The sequence below is a fragment of the Haliotis rufescens genome, unplaced genomic scaffold (assembly GCF_023055435.1).
Source record: "Haliotis rufescens isolate VD_foot unplaced genomic scaffold, xgHalRufe1.0.p SCAF_30, whole genome shotgun sequence".
Lineage (NCBI taxonomy): Eukaryota > Metazoa > Mollusca > Gastropoda > Lepetellida > Haliotidae > Haliotis > Haliotis rufescens.
This window is the reverse complement of record NW_025964002.1, coordinates 1,145,666-1,166,143: the sequence shown is the minus strand read 5'-3', so window position 1 is coordinate 1,166,143 and position 20,478 is coordinate 1,145,666. Positions and strand designations below refer to the sequence as shown.

Below are 20,478 nucleotides of genomic sequence, written 5' to 3'. Positions count from 1 at the left end.
TAATTTTATGGTATCCAAACAAATAAAAGTTGCAATACAGATACCTTTAACATTCATAACATACAGTATGTGCAGGCGTACCTGTGTGTTGTTTGTGTTGCTTTTAAACTCCACATGCCGTCCCGTCTGGTGTGTTGTGATGCAGTCAAACCTAGTCACCGAGCCTGACCACCCGATCCATTTGTTCGCCTCTTACAACCAGCATATGTTGCTAGGGACCAACTTTAACCCGGAATCCCCACAGGGTGTGTCCCAGGACTAGCAGTGAGTTCTGACTTCATTTATTTGTGTCTTGTCAAATGAAAATAACATGGAATTCAATGTAGAAAGATTTATTATAAAAAGAATGGTATATTCCTTTTCATGTTTACAGCTTGGGACATAGACAATCTCTGCAGGATTACTGGACTGTGTCATTCTCTTCTACAGGTCAGATTTAGTAATCTTCACACAATATTTAACACGAAGACCGTGTGAAGGACAAGAACAGATACTACTTTAGTTGGCCCTGGATCTAACACAGGGTCACGATCTACGTCACAATCACCAACCACACACGAGCAGAAGTTGGTGATCAGTGAACAGATTGGAAGCATTCGGTGACATGCCTCAGAACAGGCCTTATCAGTTTATGATCATGTAAGAAATCAATGGTTAAGAGGTTATGATTACACACAATTTCTACCAAAAACTACCATTTCCAGATATGAAGTGACATCTAAGTGGTACACTGCTTGAAGAAAATATTCTGTTTAAATGCATGCTCATTTCACTCAGCATGATACCTAAGTACATTTGCTTCTTCAAAAACTGCCATTACAAAGTCCCGCGTCCATCTCTCCACGTAATGATTTCATGAATACTTCACATGCTCTGAAAATATAGGACAAATATCACAATGCTTGAAAACTTTGACCGAAGTACCCCTGGGTGCGCTGTGGAACTGGCTGATATATCGACAGTGCTGCAGCTAGCTCTACGTGGTTCAAGGCTCTACTGGATATTTCTCTGTGTGAAGAAGAAGTCAAGCCTATTGGGGCATCAAGCACATTTGCAGTGTTGTCTTAGACGTGAAACTGTCATAAGGCATTTACTGTTATTGTTGCTGGACCACATCTTCCAATCATCCTGATACAGAAATCCATCAACCAGTGACTCCCACTGCATAAACAGAATTAGGACTACTGTAAATCCCATATTTTACATAGACTTACGACTATCATAAAACCCATACTTCAACACCCACTTACACCCCTCGTAAAACCAATACCTTAACATAGACATGACTATCGTAATACTCCTAGACAAATGTAGTATGTGGAACATGGATCTAATGAAGACAGTCCTCGAAGCATAGCATTTCTTGAACATAAGCCCCAGAAATACATTTAGTATACATACATATATAAAAATACACTTAGTCTACATTTGGCATAAAAACATTTTGAGTCTGGTCTACACTATACAAAGTGATTGTGACAAGCCTTATAAGATTAATAAGATATGAATTTCCCTCTAACTAGCCAACAAAACACAAGCCAACAACTGGGAAAAAATATACAACTGTTCTTAAATGTTTCAAAACTAGGTGGAGAAGAGATGGGATTGTAAGGAGGGGTAGGCCAGGTACTGCTCAAGCGTGGTACAGTGATGTGTGGGGGAATAGATGGCTATCTGATCACTGACAACACATCCGATGTCACATCCATGGCAAAGAGTGTAGGGGATGATATCGTTGACATGTACGTAATTGTGTAAAATCAGCATTGCTTGAGATGACAGAGTTGATACAACATTAACCCGTTTTCTTCTTGAAGAAATATTACAGAACGGACTCACAACATGCGCTACAAAACAAGCAGTGATTATCATGATTATCACTTGGGTAGGAGCAGCATTGGATCACGTTGGACCAATAGTCATGCATTTCATAAATCAAGCATACATGTCTCATATCTGTTGTGACACGTAACCATGGTACCGTTACATTATTTCCTAGCTGGATAATTCATCATCAATTAACTTTAACAAAACACCACAGAGCATCTGTTATTTAATATTACTCTCGTTACAGGAACTAACAAACGTCAACAAAACCCTGTCAGAGCAGAACGTTGGCCTGTTTTACTTTAAATTACTCTTGTTACAGACATGAACTAACAAACGTGAACAAAATCTTCCTCCTAAAGAAACAAGTCCCTGTTATATCTTCATACAACGTGTAATCCACAAATTATAAAACAACATGGCTTTTCTTATGAGCAGCAAGTCAGTAGGAATCAAGTGTCGTGTAACTGGCATCAAGTTGTCCCGCTAACTCCGCAGACTGAACACCAGCGTCAAAAACTGTTCATAGGTGATCCTGATCCAGCCATCTTGGTCTGTGTCGTGGCCGCGGAAAGCGCCAGTTAACGTCTGAAAAAGAAAGTGTGTCATGTGTAAGATTTTATAATAACACTGTAAGTGAAGTTAATGTGTCATGAGTGAGGCGGGTTTGTGTCACTTCGAACAATATCTCAATTAAATGACAACTAGTCTTTGGGAGGATAGTCCAAAGTGATGCTGGTACTACGTTGGTAGCAATATTCCAGCAATATCATGGCGAGGGACACCAGAAATGGGCTTCACACATTGTACCCATTGTACCGACAGCCCCTCCTTAGGCCAAAACCTCCCTTGTTCACAGAACAAATGGTATCTGACAACACTTATAACATTTGTTTGTTTGTTTGTTACTTAACGCCGCAATCAGCTATGTGATGGAGGTCTGAAAATAATCGAGTCTACACCAGACAATCCATTGATTGTTATCAAAAGCATCAATTAACACAACTGAGATACGATGACATGCATCAACAAAGTCAGCAAGCCTGACCACCCGATCCCGTCATTCGCCTCTTTTTGACAAGCATGGGTTGCTGAAGACCTAGTCTTCTCCGGGTCCTCCCAGGGAAGAGACCCTGGCTTTATAGAATGTGCCACGACACCCACCTGCAGCACTACACAGCACTGGATGAAGTCATCAAACGCCACGGTGCCGCGCCCTTGACGGTCAAACTTCTTCACCAAAATCTCATAGAAACGATCTGATAGTCGGTAACCTTAAAAGAACGAAAACAATTGTTTACTGGACATATTGGAGTATACTTATCTATATGTCTTGAGATTTGCATTATATTTCAAAATGTTATTGATGTTCAGGATAATTTTGAAATTGAAATTTTATCGAAGACTCCCCCCCCCCCTTTCAACTTGGTCACATGAGTGAGTGAGTGAGTGAGATGGGTTTAACGCCGCTTTTAACAGTATTCCAGTTATATCGCGGTTAGTCACTTTAATGTGGGAGGAAAGCCCGAAGTGATGCAGGTCTCAAGACGTTTACCACTTCGGTGAAACCCACGAGCACGGGTATCGTGCTGACAAACCCTGAAACATTATCGGGGCAAACCGGGATTCAAACCCACAATCATTGGTTTCTGTCACGCCCAAGGGATGCAAATCTGCATAGCGAATCGCAGCGCCTTAGACGACTGGACAACCCGTGCCCCCGCTGGGTGAACAGAGGCACACTTTAACTCAGACACTTGCCCAGGGTAACACCACATGTTTTGACACTTGTGTTTCAGGTGTATGTACGTATTCGTGTTTCCATAATCTGGTTGTCTACCGTTGGGCAAGTGGGTTGTTTTGAGTGCACAACACTGTAAAGACCTGTAAACATTGTCGGTCCAATATATAGAGGATATTTCGAGAGATTACAAAGGGCAAGAAGTGTTATGAACTCCATTAATAATCATCTGTCATTATTTTGCCTTGTCAATGTGGAACTAACGTAAAAAGGACGTCAACAGTTTGTGTACGGGCTTGACACTTACAATAAAGGGAGACAATTTAAGGGGAGTTAACTCTTGTATGACAATAGTTCCGTCAAAGTGTTATGTTCACCTTAATGAAATATAAAGTGTTATGTTCACTGCAATGAAAATATTACTTTTCTCAACTTCAGAAACTCTTTCACACTGAAGTATATAATATCTCTCTCACACAGTCTGTTGCGCAGTGGAACTGAATATTTGAGCGTGGTTTAACTTAAAATGAAAACTAATCGTAAATTTGAATGACTTACCTTTTTTGAATGAAACAAGGAACTAAACGTGATTACCTGTTATTATGTTAAGAAAAGATGAATCAACCTCAAATGAAAGAAACTAATGCTAATTCTAACAGTTACTCATAAGGGAGTCTTAACACTGTCTAACGCCATCTGTCTAGCACCATCTCTCTAACCATCTAACACCATCCCTCTAACGAACTCTGACCAAGTAACTAACTGATGCGAGCTACCGCCTTATATTTGCTCACAACCCTCACATTTCACGTGCAGTCACAGCCATACGTTGGTGTGTTCAGGCAATGTGATCGTTATGCATCGGGTGCGTTTTGGAGAACAGATTCTTTATTTAAAACTAACACAAGTGCACGTGAAGCGCGATCTATAGGCTCCGGGTGCGTTTTGGAGTACATTTGTAATGAACAGACATGTCTTCAGAACACAGTCAGTATAATGTGGGAGGAAGCACATAGTGATGCAGGCCACAAACAAGGAGTCATCTTCATGGAGCTGTACTCGGAGATGTCAGGAGCTGTCAGATGTCAGGCTCATCTACACCTCCAGTTGTCTTGGAAATAATTCTGCCGATCAGTCACAGTCTGTCAACCTCCAGAAAAAAGGCAGCCATGTCTACAAGTGTTTTCGCCTGACTTCGCCCACCATTTGTTGTAATGAGTCCAATCTCAGAGAGTGTCTGTTGTCGAGGTTATAGCTCACAGCCCTCTAAGCCAAGTGGCTCCTAACATAAATATCATAGGAGCCAAACCTAAGATTTTAAGAGCCAACAGATATCTTTAACAGATATTGTCACCAGTCATGTTGACATATAGGTAGCCAAGTGGCGAGCAGTAGATAAATTTAGGTTGCTAATCATAGTCGCATTTGGCCACCAAGATGGTCACTACATACTTAGAGGGCTGCCTCAACAGTTCATATTTAGAACACTGTTTCATGTCTGGACAAGTATTCTGGATTGTCTTTCTTACCAAAACTAGTCAGTGCCGTCTTCAGCTCATTCTTGTCAATAGAACCAGAGTTATCCCTGTCGTAACTACGGAAACAGTTCTGCCAGTCGGTGACGTATTTCCAAAGTGATGCAAATTCTTGGAAGTTTATTGTTCCTGAGTTGTCTCTGTCGAACATGCCTGCAACAAATAGTGTATCTATGGCAACAAATAGTGTATCTATGGCAACAAATAGTGTATCTATGGCAACGCATGGTAACAACAATCTACCATAAGAGAATACATGCACTGACAACTCGTGAGAGAATGTCCGATCCCTCTGTCATATGACATGATTAAGATATCTGTGGATTCACGTTGAGCCGCCAGACTTACATCTATTCTTTGAAATGAACATATTTTACAGAAAAAACAGTTGTTAAATTATAGTTATAAAATATAAAAAAGGAGCCCCAAAACCTTCTTCATTTTTAGATACTGCAGTTATCTAGACTTGCCAAACATTATAGACTTGCATGGGCTGTATTGGATATATTTGTTTCAGGGTCTGTGAGACAAGACACTTGCTGACTTAGTTGATGCATGTCATCGTATCCAAATGCGTCAAACAGTACTCATGATGTTAATCACTGGATTCTCTGGTCCAGCCTGGATTATTTACAGACTGACGTCCTATAGCTGGAAAACTGCTGAGTGCAGCGTTAAACAAACATACATGACAAACAAACAAAGCTACTCACCAATCATCAGCCGCACTGTCTCGGGGTTGAAGGGGGTCCAGGTTCCTGCAAGAAGGAAGTGTATTGAACATGAGCAGACAGCAGGATCCGGCGTTAATACCGACAAACATATACATGGAATGGTTCCTGTTACATTACGGGGAATTTATGAAATAAGAAAGTGTTCTTATACAGTTATGGATTTGAAGGTGGCAAAATATATTTTCTGAAAATGCAAAACACTGATCCTGGTGAAGCTAAGAGAGGCAACTCTGGGGTCAGGTCTAGTGTTGGCAGACCAATGTATTTTCTGGAGACGTAACACACTGATCCTGGTGAGGCTATTCTTATTACTAACGTTCTGTTTGACTTGTAGGCTGATAGAGCCAGGGAAATCCTGAATGACTAACATGGTCCGTACACAGCCCAGGATCATCATGACTGGACAGTTTTTTAAACCCGACCACACCGGGATACACTGCAAGGAAGTTGCTGATGTGAACATCTAAACATGATCAACAATTGTCACAGAACATAATGGTAGACAGATAGTAAGCCTATCCTTCCAAGCAACATCCAACAAAATGGGAGACTACGAACTTGTAAAAAATGTGGGTTATTTTTATTTAAGTTCACAACAATTTACAGATAAGAGAATGCATGCAATAAATTTTGGTACGTATCTCAGTACATGTATCATAAGTGCAATCAACTGCATAACGAAAGTCATCACTACCGATGAGGGGAAGGGAGGGAGCCTTGTTTTATCATTAGTTGTTGGTTGATCAAATGCTAAATTGTGTCATTGTCTGCAAGGATACTATGTATGCCCATCTGATATTTTTTTTAAATTCCATAAACTTGATAAACCCTGTAACAAAGTGTGAGTGTCTTATGCCAGGTCTATTACAGGGCACCAAGAAAGGGCTTCACACATTGTACCCACATTGGGAATTGAACTCAAGACTTCTCTATGCAAGTCAAATCCTGTAATGGAGGGAAATGTCCTTTCAAAAATACACCTAATCCTTAAAATGACAAAACATATAAACAATTTGTCTCATCACCCTCAAGCAAATACAGTTACTCTGAAGCCCCAAACCTAAGTTACAAACGAAACTGGCACTAACACACAGAAGATAGGAAGGTTAGTATGAGATACAGAGACGACAGCCACCCAGCACCCTTACCATTGGATAAAGCCACTCCGAGTTCCTGGCCAGAGATGGAGCCACTGCGATCCTTGTCGATCCTGGACAACAGTAACACAGACATCAGGCACTACTCCGCTAACCACTACATGCTGCTAGCTTCCTGACAGTGGGTGGGGCCGGGCCGGGCGGGGCATGGGAAGGAGGGGTCATGCTGTGTCAGGGGTTCAGTACTGACGTACACACATAACTGGTGGTAACTTGCTTATATTTCCCCATGAACAAATCAACTGCTTCATGTACATTGCCTTATGTTACATTGTTACTCAAGTTGTAAATTTTAGTGTAACTTTGCTTTTTGAAAATTTATCGTTACCTATAAAATATGGTAGCCATTTACCATGGTGATAGGCATATGGACAGCACATGTGTTCAACATATATTTTGATATATAAATTTGAAACAGTGGTTACTACCATTATTACTGGTTCACAAGGTTTATCGACTTATCAAAATAACTTGTCTGAAAATGAATCATGTTAGATGCAAAAGGAAAATGTCTGAAAAGGTTTGTAAGCATCACAAGACAAGTACAACAAAGATGTCTATATGTCAGACTACGGCAGTGTTAGTCGGTCATGAGGGAAATACAAGCATGCTCCGAGGTGACAGGACAGTGGTCAGTTTTGGCAGCATGACCGGAAGCTTACCATTGGACAAAGCTTCTCCCAGTTCCTTCACCGATATCTGCTGACTTCTGTCTTTGTCCACTCTAGAAAAGCCAGGTACATCATCAACGGTTACCATGGTTACCAGGAACTGATTTACTGTTTCTGACAATCGGCCCCAGGGATTTTCATTTCAAAATGCAGGAGGAAAATACAAGGAATGGTCAAACTAAGTACAGATGGAACTGTGATATGTGCAGTTAGTGATCCAGTGTTTGGCCTTACAGCATGCCAGCCAACGTGATGGACAAGTGTCCAAGACATTTACCACTTAGCTGAAAGCCACGAGCACAGGTACAGTTCTGTCATACCAAGAATCAGGACCTAACAAATCGGGGATTTGAACCCACACTTCAGCACTGGGCAACCTGTGATAACTATCAGAATAGTTGTTGAATGTTAAGTAACCATGGTAACAGTTTGAGCCATAGATGACATTTGTTGCACCACTTTCATGAAAATACCTGACACAATCATCAGACATTGGAGGATGCTCATCATGTTCATGCATGAGTGAGTGGCTTTACCTCCCCCCCCCCCCCTCCATGTTCTTATGCAAGGAATGCTTGATTACTCATGTGTTATGTCACTCTCTTACATAAGTTAAGATTAACCACAATGTAAGGAGAATATATTTACTGACAATGAAGACTGTCATGCAACATGGGCTGAAATGTACTTATTTATATTGTGTATACAAAATGATGTCTTATTACAACATTAAAACATCATTGTTTCATACTGAATAAAAATAAAGAAACATTACCAGAAATTCATTGAAAATCAACTGAGGGAACTTCTACCACGATAATAGGTTGCTTGGAAACATATTCTTTGTTGTTGATGTACTATACAAGCTATATATATATGTACATTACATAAATAATGATAATCTTGTTGGGGAGTCATTTCATATTTCGATACTGATAGTGCCTCTACCAGTTTAAATAGTCCCCCACCCCCCATCCCCCAGTCTTTCTCACTTGTTAAGCGGATATCTTTCAAACTTTGTTTTTTTTACTATTGAAAGTTGACTTATTGATTTGTTGTCATTAGGGTAGAAAACTACATTCTACCTATTACATGATGTACAATGACGCAGCAACACAGTATTCTGTGTACATGATGTAGATCTATAGTATTGATTTATATTTCCATCTGTCAATAATTACTCACTAGAAAATATTTCATTTGTATTAGGGCCTACACCTTAAGAATCAAGCATTGATAAAATACTGATAATATAGTCACTCTCTACTATAAAGATAAATTACATTTCTTACAGTGACAGCCTCACTGGTCAATTTCAGGACGAGCCCTAAAACCTAAGCTTGAGTAAGTTACTGTAAGAATTTACTCTTTTATCTAATATCCTACACAGCCTAGAAGTTATCTTAACCAACGGACCTTTGAAATACACTCATCAACCAGTTCTGATCAGGCACGCCTGTCGGAGCCTGTGGACGATATTGTTGTTGTTGTTGCTGCTGCCCGTAGTACGCCATCACGAGGAAATGCTGCAATATTCAATGTGACAACTTAAGTAAACCTCTAGATGTCGAAATCTTTTGCTGACGAATATCCACGAATATTCGCGCACTTCCTGCTCAGTGTGACTGGCCCGCACTGAAGGAGACAGAGCGCCTAACATATATATTAAGTTTATAAAAAAATCTGATATCACTTTTCAATGTACCGTTTCATTTATACTCTGTGTTTGTCACATATGATTTGTGACACATTTTTAAAATTATTACATACCAAACTATATGGGTTCTTATAAAATATAGATTTCAAACCTAAATAACGAAATGTGATCTTGTTTTTTGATGGCGCGCACAACTAGGCACGTAATACTGTCTTTCTTCGCGAAACTAAATGTCGCATTGATAAATTAATATGGGATAGTCAATCGTATGAATCTACTATATGGATTTGTCCACGGCAAACATTATTTAACACCAACCTACGTCAGAGAAGCTTACAGCAGAGACCATATAATAGATCTATTATATGGTCTCTGCTTACAGAAATGCGTCATAGTTTGCAGGTTGAAGATTCAAATAAAAAAGCAGGAAGTCGATCTATGCCAACGTGCTTGTATAAATGGTTCATAGTTATCGGTTTAGAGTATTAAATGATAGTGTCGCCGTGTATTCTCTATCTAATATCGTAGTCTTTTCGATAATTAATATATCCTAATTCCTGAGCTAGCAGACAATCATAAGTAATATCAACAAGCAAACTTACAAACATTCTGTAAATGAAACGAGCAGTGAGTCTGTCTACGTCCTGCACACCTTATAACCTGAAGTTCCTCGTGAGTTACTTTCTCATCAAGAAGTGAGTATGGTTTTACGCCGCGTTTAGCAATATTCCAGCACTATCACGACGGGGGACACCAGCAATGGGTTTCACACATTGTACCCATGTAGGGAATCGAACCTGGGTCTTCGGCGTGACGAGCGAAAGGTTTAACCACTAGGCTACCCCACCGTCCCTGTGTAATCAAGAAACAAATACCGTATTTCCTTTTATTAGAAGCTGCGCTCCAAGACACGCTGGCATAACGCTCTGTCCAATAACTAGAAGCTGGGTCTCTAATAGGAGCCTTGTCCCTCATTAGATGAAGTTAATTACCCCTATCACATGAACTTACAACATGTAATGATTACTACCTTCATTACTGATGACCGCGTTTCCTGCAAATGTACCCATGTTTGTATGGCTGTAGAATATGGGATTCCGTAAGGTAGTAAGTAGCCTTGCTCCAAGGCTGTACTGAATGATAAGTCCATGGGTGTGTAGTAGTTCGATCCTTATACTAGGCAAGTCTAGGTAAGCAGACCATACATCGAAGGACGCCAGTCTCTTGTAGGGACAATTTTTCTTATTATTTATATGATCTAGAAATTATGATTTAAAGTAAAAAATATTGCCTGAGAAACTTGACGCCGGGAAATTAGAATAGGTGATCGTGCGTCTAATAGAGGAAAAGCGGCATAGAGAAGCTCTATATCAACCAATCTTTAACTATTACATCTATTATAAACATGATGAACAGGCGAATGTAATGGATATGTTCCATAAATGTATACTTGCGAATATGTTTGGTTTGGCGTAAAACATGACACGAAACGAGATTTTTCAAGTACGGTAAAACAAATCCTATTCCGATTTTGCTCCCCAAATTCGTCTTTTTCAGGACCGCAGTTCGTGTCCGGGACACAACTGTAAACAACATGGATGAGTTTTCAATGCATTCCTTGACAATGATAACAACGACATGAGACTTAGATAAAAGGTAGCGATTTACGTACTTTAGGGACCATCATTACCAGGATAAATCTAAAATAACCTATGTTAGTTCAGACCTGGATATATACAATCCTATGTGGGAGGCAAACAATTCCGACTCCTGTCGAGAGTTACCAGCTGGTTTGGCCTGTTCAGCTTGCTGTATTGAGAACTGCACCAATGTTCCATTTGTTGTCAGTATATTTGTGTATAAATATACTGAGGAACTACAATAAAGCCATTATGTGTGATTCACTTAAAAACTTCAAGAAAAACTCCAGCATACAGTGATACACTAAATGATATGTTTTGAAAGAAAATAATGTTCATGTTCTTATAGTTTCCCTGCGTGCCTGTCATCATATATGAGTGAGTGAGTGAGTATGGTTTTACGCAGCTTTTAGCAATATCTCAGCAATATCACGGCAAGGACACCAGAAATGGGCTTCACATCATCATATATGAACACATTATATCATATGTAAATGATTTGGAACACTTATATTATACCAGATACCTTTCGGCCGTATTCTGTTTGATGCTTCTGATACAGGGGCACATGGTAGTGTGGCTATGTGAAAAATAGGCATATGAAGCTCAAAATAGGCAGAGCTTCATTTTCTGTTATGTACTAGGAGCTGTCGGCCGACTTGATAAGTTTGACTGACTCACTCTTGTTGTGTTATTCACCCGTCTCAGTCAGTCTAAAGTTGCCACTGCTTGTATTTAGTTTACAGTGGTATCGGCTTATCTTTGTTTAGTTATACAGCTCTCGGTTAATTTTGATTTGACAAGGCGTCATAGTTTATAATTTGTAATTTTTCAGGCCTCTGATCTGTAATCTGACCAACTTTTTACTGCCTGCCATAATTAACTTTGTAGACAGTTGGTTCTTTCTGTATTAATTACAATTCATGTGAGGTGCAGGATTATATAGTGTTGTAAGGATAGTGTAATATATACTATCCTGCAGCATCAGTTTTTGACATTGTTTATGACTGTCAATGCTATGACATAAATCGCAAGTCACTCATGTTACAAATGATATCACTTTTATAAAGAAAGTCCTACATGTACAGTAACATCACTGACATTTCATATCAAATGATATATATGTTGTCTTAACCTTAACATGAAGTCAGAACCACCCAAAGTTAGATATAAAGGAGTGAGTCGATGTACATGAGACGTTCTACCATTAGCATTACATGGCATGGTCAAGTATGTTCATTCTTAGTTTATTGCTGTGTCATGTTCAATATTTGGTCAGAATTGTTTTAAGTATCATATCTCAAGGTTTCCTCCACAGTCTACATCACCTTATTTATTTAAAAGGTCATTTACTTCAAACTCTGTTTATCTACAAAAATAAAACTTATTCAGCTTTTGCCCACAAATGTCGTTACAGACAGGATCTCTCCAACCTTTGTCAATTACAAGTACATTTCTTATTGTGACGACTTGTGTCAGTCCTCTGGGAGAATCATGTTCAGTCTGGGATCATGCACATGATGATCCATGGTAGGATTTAGTGCTTGGAAGGCAGAGTTCTAAACAGTCTCCTGTTCTCTGACAGAGTTCCTCCATTGACGTTGCTGAGTGAGATACGATGCCCGCTAGTGTAACGACCCCGGGGCCGGCAGGTCTAGACAGCCAGTCTACCGCCACACTGCTGGAGATAATCTCCAAGCTACGACAGGAACTGCTGCAGAGCCGATCTGAGACACAGAAAGCCACAGACAGTCTCAATTGTCTCATTTCACTTGTGAAACGGTGAGTTGTTAGTTTAGGCTCATATCAGGACACAGTTTGACCTATATATCTCCACTGGATCACTCCAAGAATAAAAATCTCTGCTTAATTTCAGATTAATGTTGAGTCTGTTGAAGTTGAATTACTTAGATACATATGCATTATTCCTATATATTCTACATACATACTGTATTTGCTGTAATAAGTGCTCTGGGACCTTTGAAAATTGATCCAGGTTAGAATAGGTCTTCAGCAACCCCTGCTTGCCGTAAGAGGCAGATTGCTCTTGCAGTTGGTTGGGGACACTTATTGAAGCTGGCGTTTAATCCGGTGAATACGGTACATATTTTCATTAGGGGTGTGCAATATTACTGGTATATTGGTATATTGCAATACGGCTGTCAGCAATACACATGTCGCAATATGACACTTGCGTATTGATATTTTCCAATAAAGTCACAGAAGAATTAATATATAATGATATAAATGTGTGTGTCTGTGTGTGTGTGTATGTATGTGTGCGGGTGTGGACTAGTCCTGACTAATGCTGATTCCATAGTGCCAGCCCACTGAGATACCATCGACTTTAACAGGAATACCCCACTCAGACACAGTATAGTGACTCCAAGCTGACCAGTCCTTGTTTAAGCCCTTAATGCTGAGAGCAAGGCAGGATGACAACAAGTATCATCTTTTAACATTTTTTTGGTATGACCCGGCCAGGGATTGAACCCCAAACCTTTCGCTCTCCGAGCAGATGCTCTACCACTAGACCAAGGAGGCTGTTGCTTTCAGTGGTTACTGCAGCATAAACAACATTCACCCCTTACTCTTGACTGACAACAGCCTTTGTCTTTATCATTAACTTTATGGGGGTGGTGGGGTAGCCTAGTGGTTAAAGCGTTCGCTTATCACGTCAAAGGTCTGGATTAGATTCCCCACATGGGTACAATGTGTGAAGCCCATTTCTGGTGTCCCATGCCGTGATATTGCTGGAATATTTCTAAAAGCGGCCTAAAACCATACTCACTCACTTATTAACTTCATGAATGTTTTGACTCTGAACATAATTGATAAAGCTCTCCTTTCTTTCAGTGCATGGCAAGGGGAGACAACTGCTACATTACATCTGGCTAATATTGTAGGTAAGACATCTTGCGTTGTTTCATCAGTGTATGAGTACATGTACCTCAGCAGTGTTTCATGTTTCATGATGTTTAGAAAATGATCACTTTGTTTTTGTAAATGCATCAGGAGATGAACCTTCTATACCCCCTGACTGAGGGGAGTCAGCAGGTGTCTGAGGTATGTAGGGGGATTCATGTGGGATCTTATATTTTAAAATGGCTTCATGAGCATAATAGTATGAGGTGGCACACTGGTAATCCACTCTTGGATTTCTGATGAGACTTGTTCGCATGCACCGCATGGTTGTCGTAAAAGGCGACTATGCTTGTCGTAAGAGGCGACTATGCTTGTCGTAAGAGGCGACTAACGGGATCGGACGGTCAGGCTTGCTGACTTGGTTGATACTTGTCATCGTATCCCAATTGCGTGTATTGATTATGTCAATCACTGGATTGTCTGGTCCAGCCCCTATTATTTACCGACCGCGAGCATACGGCTGGAATATTGCTGAGTGTGGCGTTAAACAACAAACAAATAAATGTTGAGCACCATATGATGATGCAATGATCAGGCCGCCTCCGTGGTCTAATGGTAGAGCGTCCGCCCCGAGAGCGGAAGGTTCGGGGTTCGATCCCTGGCCGCGTCATACCTAAAGACGTTAAAAGATGGTACTTGTTGTTACCCTGTCTGGCGCTCGGCATTAAGGGGCTAAAACAAGGACTGGTCGGCTCGGAGTCAGTATTCTGTGTCTGAGTGGGGTATTCATGTTAAACTGCGGCATGGTATCTCAGTGATCTAGCACTATAAATCGGCATCAATCCGGACTAGTACAAGCAGCCACACACACACGTGCATGCACGTTGCTATATAAGTGCAATAATCTTAGACGCAACGTTAAACCCAATTTCACCTCACCTCACCGCCATGATCAGGTAGTACCAGAGTTGGAACTTATCAGAAGTCTGCTAGTCTGAGGCCAGTGGAGATCAGGAAGGGCTGGTCAGGTCTCAAAGTTGCAACTAAAACGGTCGCCAATTCGACCTAAATTTCAGTTTGTCTACTGACTAAAATACAGTGGTAGCCAAAAGACTACCTTGAAAATATCTTGTGGCAACTAAATTCTATTGCTTCACATTTGAAGACCCAAAAATAAATAAAACCCAATTGTGGAAAACATGTCTGCTAATAATTGTACTTGCGTATAATACCTCCTAAAGTCGACAATGAACAGACATACATAAATATTAATGTAATTAGTATTTTATTTCAGTTGACAATTCTTACCGGATAAGCAAGGATATACTTAAATAATCTAGTAACATAAAATAGACTAGTGCTATGACTTGTACATATAATAATAGTTATTTGATAAAAGATAATTTCAAATGCTTTTGGCTACCTACAATATTGACTTCTTGATTTTACCACTGGCTACCTGGAAAAAAATGCTTGTAGCCATGTGGCTACTTGGTAAAAATTCAAACTTTGAGGCCTGCTGGTGGCATTCATGGTGGAGAATCACATTCACCCTGAAGTAGATGGCCACTCGGTCGGGTGTAACAGGTGGTGGAGTGTGTCACATCCTGATGCTGCCACTTACCTGGGTTTGGTTGTGGGTTTGGCAGAGATACCATTGTCTACAGCCAGTGATGGAGATGCCGGTCACTACAGCCAGTGATGGAGATGCCGGTCACTACAGTCCCTGACTCCGGCCACTGGGAGTAGCTGTTGTTGGTTTAACACCTGACTTACTGTACACCTCCTCAAACTGCAGTCACATTCTTACCTGTGTGGGAGGGTTTGCCGTTGATGAACATCGTTAATATTGATTACTTTCCAGACAGTATTTAGACAGTGACTTTTACTGTTTTTCTTATTCCATCAACTGCAAACTTAATGATATGTTCACTCCACACAACTGTTGTGGCTTCAAGTCTTTAGACTGCAAGACAGATGTGACCTACTGCCAAAAAGAATTGAAATGTCTCTTTTTTCTATTTTATCAACCAGAATAATTAAACCACCTGTAAACCAAGAAATGAAAAGTATAGCCTAACTAGTGTTAGAGATGAGATTGTGCTATATAACAGTCACGATGTTCCCCTTGTTGTGACACATGGTAGACAGAAACTCAGGTGGTTGCGTCGGCAGGTGTACGTGTGTGTACAGTTTCTTTATATTTCAAATCTCTTAAATATTTGTGTAGATCTGCATATTTTTACTTTCACTGAATCAGTCAGGTTTGAATCCATACCCACTTATATTACTGTATTGCCATTAGACTCACTGGATCACCCCAGCCCTAGCCAGGCATCTCTGTCCTCTGTACGCAGGCTTACTGTAAATCAATTCAGTGGAATTCAGACACAGTGTTTAATTATTGATGGCCGTCTGATTAGCCTGGACTGTCTTGCAGGGGCTCCGGTGCAAGATGCGGGAGAGGTGGCCAGGTTTGGACAACTCAACCCAGCTAGTGGGAAGGTGAGAATCGTTAATAATTCATTACAGATGATGATGGTGGTGTTTGTTGTCACAGGTGTAGCTCACCTGGATGGGTGATAATGTTGTTCCTGTTGCTGCAGCTTCCGTGCAGTGGGACTCGGGAAACATCTGGAAATGAGTTATATAATTCAATATATATATTGATATGTAGATGGGGGAAGAGATTATACCTCAGGGGAGATAACTCATGGCAGCACTTGGGACTGTTGCAATGACTTGGTTGATGCATGTCATCGTATCCCAATTGCGTGGATCGGTGTTCATGATGTCAATCACTGGATTGTCTGGTCCAGACTTGATTATTTACAGACTGCCGGCATATAGCTGGATTATTGCTGAGTGCGGTGTTAAACAACAAACAAACAATGCAATCAGCATCCGTGTGGATTAAAACAAGAATTTGTTTTGTGTCATTGCAGCATCAATTATATATGCAAAAACAGTAGCTGTATTTTAGTCAGTAGTTTATAATATATCTGTTGATGTACCAGTTTATAAATATTTTGTATTTCAAATTATATGTCAATATATGTATCAGTTAATGTGTTAGTCGATATTTTGGTTTATATATTAATTTATTTCAATTTTTGCCAAGTGAGATTCTTTAGGTGTGATGTGTATGTTATGAATGCCAGTAAGATTCTGGAGGTGTGATGTGTATGTTATGACTGCCAGTAAGATTCTGGAGGTGTGATGTGTATGTTATGACTGTCAGTAAGATTCTGGAGGTGTGATGTGTATGTTATGACTGCCAGTAAGATTCTGGAGGTGTGATGTGTATGTTATGACTGCCAGTAAGATTCTGGAGGTGTGATGTGTATGTTATGACTGCCAGTAAGATTCTGGAGGTGTGATGTGTATGTTATGACTGCCAGTAAGATTCTGGAGGTGTGATGTGTATGTTATGACTGCCAGTAAGATTCTGGAGGTGTGATGTGTATGTTATGACTGCCAGTAAGATTCTGGAGGTGTGATGTGTATGTTATGACTGCCAGTAAGATTCTGGAGGTGTGATGTGTATGTTATGACTGCCAGTAAGATTCTGGAGGTGTGATGTGTATGTTATGACTGCCAGTAAGATTCTTGAGGTGTGATGTGTATGTTATGACTGCCAGTAAGATTCTGGAGGTGTGATGTGTATGTCATGACGGCCAGTAAGATTCTTGAGGTGTGATGTGTAAGTTATGACTGCCAGTAAGATTCTTGAGGTGTGATGTGTATGTTATGACTGCCAGTAAGATTCTTGAGGTGTGATGTGTAAGTTATGACTGCCAGTAAGATTCTTGAGGTGTGATGTGTATGTTATGACTGCCAGTAAGATTCTTGAGGTGTGATGTGTATGTTATGACTGCCAGTAAGATTCTGGAGGTGTGATGTGTATGTTATGACTGCCAGTAAGATTCTGGAGGTGTGATGTGTATGTTATGACTGCCAGTAAGATTCTGGAGGTGTGATGTGTATGTTATGACTGCCAGTAAGATTCTTGAGGTGTGATGTGTATGTTATGACTGCCAGTAAGATTCTTGAGGTGTGATGTGTATGTTATCACTGAGGTGTTTAATTATTCATCTTCCCAGACACGAGCTGTAACCCACTGGGAGCGGATGGCCATGAAGCTACTGCAGCGAGAGTACGAGGCCGTGCAGGACGAGATCCGCCACCGCCAGATGGCGTACCTGGAAAACCGTAACAAGTACATGACAGAAGTGATGGACAGCCACCAGCACGACATGGCGCACTACAACCTGCTGCTCCAGAAGCGCGCCCAGAGTGCACAGGGGCCGGTGCAGGACATCGACAAGCGCTTCCTCAGGACATTCACCAAGGTGGGAGTTTAGCCGGGGTACTAGACATGCTGTGTGTAACTGTTGACGGGGCAGAGAGGGGAGCCAGGGTACTAGACATGTTATGTGGGAATGTTGATGGGGCAGGGAGGGTAGCCGGGGTACTAGACATGGTGTGTGGGAATGTTGATGGGGCAGGGAGGGTAGCCGGGGTACTAGACATGTTATGTGTGAATGTTGACGGGGCAGGGAGGGTAGCCGGGGTACTAGACATGCTGTGTGTGAATGTTGACGGGGCAGGGAGGGGAGCCGGGGTACTAGACATGCTGTGTGTGAATGTTGACGGGGCAGAGAGGGTAGCCGGGGTACTAGACATGCTATGTGTGAATGTTGACGGGGCAGGGAGGGTAGCCAGGGTACTAGACATGTTATGTGTGAATGTTGATGGGGCAGGGAGGGTAGCCAGGGTACTAGACATGTTATGTGGGAATGTTGACGGGGCAGAGAGGGGAGCCAGGGTACTAGATATGCTGTGTGTAACTGTTGATGGGGCAGGGAGGGTAGCCCGGGTACTAGACATGTTATGTGTGAATGTTGACGGGTTTGAGAGGGGAGCCGGGGTACTAGACATGTTATGTGTGAATGTTGACGGGGCAGAGAGGGGAGCCCGGGTACTAGACATGTTATGTGTGAATGTTGACAGGTTTGAGAGGGTAGCCAGGGTACTAGACATACTGTGTGTGTGAATGTTGACAGGGCAGAGAGGGGAGCCAGGGTACTGGACATGTTATGTGTGAATGTTGACGGGGCAGAGAGGGTAGCCGGGGTACAAGACATGGTGTGTGGGAATGTTGACGGGGCAGAGAGGGGAGCCAGGGTACTAGATATGCTGTGTGTAACTGTTGATGGGGCAGGGAGGGTAGCCCGGGTACTAGACAAGTTATGTGTGAATGTTGACGGGTTTGAGAGGGGAGCCGGGGTACTAGACATGTTATGTGTGAATGTTGACGGGGCAGAGAGGGGAGCCCGGGTACTAGACATGTTATGTGTGAATGTTGACAGGTTTGAGAGGGTAGCCAGGGTACTAGACATACTGTGTGTGTGAATGTTGACAGGGCAGAGAGGGGAGCCGGGGTACTGGACATGTTATGTGTGAATGTTGACGGGGCAGAGAGGGTAGCCGGGGTACAAGACATGCTGTGTGTGAATGTTGACGGGGCAGGGAGGGTAGCCGGGGTACAAGACATGGTGTGTGGGAATGTTGACGGGGCAGAGAGGGTAGCCGGGGTACAAGACATGGTGTATGGGAATGTTGACGGGGCAGGGAGGGTAGCCGGGGTACAAGACATGCTGTGTGTGAATGTTGACGGGGCAGAGAGGGTAGCCGGGGTACAAGACATGGTGTGTGGGAATGTTGACGGGGCAGGGAGGGTAGCCGGGGTACTAGACATGTTATGTGTGAATGTTGACGGGGCAGGGAGGGTAGCCGGGGTACTAGACATGTTATGTGTGAATGTTGACGGGGCAGGGAGGGTAGCCAGGGTACTAGACATACTGTGTGTGGGAATGTTGACGGGGCAGGGAGGGTAGCCAGGGTACTAGACATACTGTGTGTGTGAATGTTGACGGGGCAGAGAGGGGAGCCGGGGTACTAGACATGGTGTGTGTGAATGTTGACGGGGCAGGGAGGGTGGCCAGGGTACTAGACATGGTGTGTGTGAATGTTGACGGGGCAGTGAGATCGGGGATTTCTTATGGATGACATGCATCCTTTTGATGTATTTTGATTTTTGTCCTGTTGAAAAACAATTTCAGCGTATTTATGTGTTAAAAGTTTCTTTGTGATTTTAAGGTACTTATTAAATATGCGAAAAGGTTGGATGAGTTGAAGACATATTTGTTGCACATTTTGCTACCAAGGGATACAGAACAGTCTCACGGAGTCAACAATGCTTGAGTCCTGTGTGGCAGGCAAGAACCTGCATGTCTCTCAGTGGGACAAGAGTCGTGTTCTGTGCACTAAACTCTCGTTCCTGCTGTGGGAACAGGGTGTGGGAGTGCTGACTTTTAAATCATTAAATTATGAAATGTGTGACGCCTTGCTTGGCATTTCTATCAGTCAATAGTCTGATTACTTGAACAAACCATCTGTCAAACTGAAATTCTATCGGTCTGTAGCCGGTGACTGACGGCCATCTGATACTCTGTACAATCGGCTCAGTAAACCTCCATGGCATCTGCATTGCCCCCTAACACTGGGTCAACATTTACGTGTGATGGTATTAGTTGTGTTGTTCTTGTTAAGTTCGGCAGGTTTAGATTTATAGATTTTAGATGTGTA

General features: G+C 41.8%; 2 protein-coding genes across 3 annotated transcripts in view; one reads left to right on the top strand and one right to left on the bottom strand.

Moving 5' to 3' along the window:
- Nucleotides 1-2,040: 2,040 nt before the first annotated feature.
- LOC124152219 (programmed cell death protein 6-like) lies at nucleotides 2,041-9,311 on the bottom strand. Of its 2 annotated transcripts, none has more exons than XM_046525067.2 (6): nucleotides 9,082-9,311; nucleotides 6,986-7,047; nucleotides 5,817-5,861; nucleotides 5,098-5,256; nucleotides 2,992-3,101; nucleotides 2,041-2,415 (listed from the first exon to the last, which is right to left on the bottom strand). In XM_046525067.2, exons 1-6 carry the CDS (start codon nucleotides 9,177-9,179, stop codon nucleotides 2,314-2,316), a joined length of 576 nt encoding a protein of 191 aa, XP_046381023.1. In that variant the 5' UTR covers nucleotides 9,180-9,311; the 3' UTR covers nucleotides 2,041-2,313. The 2 variants fall into 2 exon arrangements, with proteins under 2 accessions (XP_046381023.1, XP_046381022.1); XM_046525066.2 differs by lacking the exon at nucleotides 6,986-7,047 and adding an exon at nucleotides 7,657-7,718 and having other exon boundaries at nucleotides 9,082-9,310.
- Nucleotides 9,312-10,881: 1,570 nt separating this feature from the next.
- LOC124152218 overlaps nucleotides 10,882-20,478 on the top strand; it is an 18,358-nt gene continuing 8,761 nt past the window's right edge. The window contains exons 1-5 of the mRNA XM_048380396.1: nucleotides 10,882-10,978; nucleotides 12,548-12,744; nucleotides 13,819-13,868; nucleotides 16,268-16,332; nucleotides 17,931-18,179. Of these exons, the coding sequence (XP_048236353.1) occupies nucleotides 12,581-12,744; nucleotides 13,819-13,868; nucleotides 16,268-16,332; nucleotides 17,931-18,179 (528 nt within the window). The 5' untranslated portion in view covers nucleotides 10,882-10,978; nucleotides 12,548-12,580. The remainder of the gene's footprint in view (nucleotides 10,979-12,547; nucleotides 12,745-13,818; nucleotides 13,869-16,267; nucleotides 16,333-17,930; nucleotides 18,180-20,478) is intronic.